The sequence below is a fragment of the Phalaenopsis equestris genome, unplaced genomic scaffold (assembly GCF_001263595.1).
Source record: "Phalaenopsis equestris unplaced genomic scaffold, ASM126359v1 Scaffold000022, whole genome shotgun sequence".
In the NCBI taxonomy this organism is placed as follows: domain Eukaryota; kingdom Viridiplantae; phylum Streptophyta; class Magnoliopsida; order Asparagales; family Orchidaceae; genus Phalaenopsis; species Phalaenopsis equestris.
Window position 1 is genome coordinate 760,005 of NW_018164464.1, and position 1,465 is coordinate 761,469.

The window sequence follows — 1,465 nt, forward strand, 5'->3', positions numbered from 1 at the left end:
TCCAACTCAAGCGGTAGCGGGAAAATATCTTTGTTCATATATGGAAATTTGTGGAGAATATATGAAGGAATCGGAAGCCTTAACATCCATTGAAGGGGGCCTTACACCGATCCTCGGAGAATATTGGTGGGAGTAGGGCACAGGCCTACGGGCCCGGAGGCTTTGTGACGTGAGAAGAACGCGGAACGTACGTGGAGAATGCAAAATGTGAGTGAAACGTGAAAGATTTAGTGAGGTGAAGATGTGAGACGTGAGGAATGCAGAATATGAGTGAAACGTGGAAGATGTTGTGAGGTGAAGATGTGAGACGTGAGGAATGCAGAATATGAGTGAAACGTGGAAGATGTTGTGAAATGAAGATGCGGGATGTGAGGAATGCAGAATATGAGTGAAACGTGAAAGATGTTGTGAAGTGAAGGTGCGAGTCGTGAGGAAAACGTGAAAAATTTCGTGAAGTGAAGACGTGGAATGTGAAGAAAATGCGGAAAATTTAGTGAGGTGTGGGCGTGGAACGTGAGGGAAACGTGAAAAAAATTAGTGAAGTGAAAATGTGGAATGTGAAGAAAATGCGGAAAATTTAGTTCACTTTTTTTTATTTTTATTTTTTATTATTATTTTAGATTTTATTATCACAATATACTTTAGTTCTGGATTTAACTTATATAATTAAATTTTCTTCATGTTGTTCTTTGCTCGTTATAAGTTAGAACCACCGTGTGGTCATGCGGCTTTTCACCGTACGCACAGAAAGGCAACTCAACAAATATGTCGAAATTCAAAACAAACTTCATTGAATCTTCTTCCAAATCATGTGATACAACTGATCATATGCTGGAACTGCCCAAAACAGCACGCTGAGTACATCCGTGCAAGAACTGTAGTACCACATATCATATCTCTTTCGTTCTGATGTTGTGCAAAAAGGTAACAAGCATCTGTCCATCTTTTGATGCTAGTTCGTGATCAAGCTAACCTTCTAAGCCACGCTTCGGGGTAAGAGTCCTTCCGCGTATACTTAGAGGTATAACCATCTCACAACTAGTACGGGCGTAATTCCTCCAACTCTAAATCTGGCTGAAACCCGTGTGGCACTTTGTTATCGTCCATCCTTCTTAGAGTAACAGAAATTCTGCGATGCGGCACTCCTGGAATGCAATGCTTCGCCAAGTCTGCTCCATTCCCTTTCAAAATCAGAACTGAACCTACTGGCAGCGGAATCTCGACCGATCCTCTGAACTCTCCAGGTCCCAGAATGTCAATTTCTCTTCCAAACAGAATGTTGCTCGTGCTCATGAAGGACACCGTACAGAAGGGTCTGACGAAGTCGTGGTGATCTATGTGGGGCGGAATGCAGTCTCCCTCCTCATAGATGTTAATAATACAGCTATTCGGGATACAATCTGCAGGCAGGATGCTCCATCTTACCATTCTTTTGATCATCCTTTTTATCTCGAAAGGCAGAGGG

The 1,465-nt window shown here is 42.4% G+C and overlaps 1 protein-coding gene across 1 annotated transcript; it reads right to left on the reverse strand.

Annotated features, from left to right (window-relative positions):
- Window positions 1-1,038: 1,038 nt before the first annotated feature.
- LOC110018412 (RNA demethylase ALKBH5-like) lies at window positions 1,039-1,428 on the reverse strand. The gene has a single exon (XM_020715721.1). The coding sequence runs from the start codon at window positions 1,426-1,428 to the stop codon at window positions 1,039-1,041; it is 390 nt and encodes a 129-aa protein (XP_020571380.1).
- Between the last annotated feature and the right edge of the window lie 37 nt (window positions 1,429-1,465).

Excerpts from the sequence above, each read along its gene's own strand:
- LOC110018412 (XM_020715721.1), bottom strand. The coding sequence starts at position 1,428 with ATGGTAAGATGGAGCATCCTGCCTGCAGATTGTATCCCGAATAGCTGT.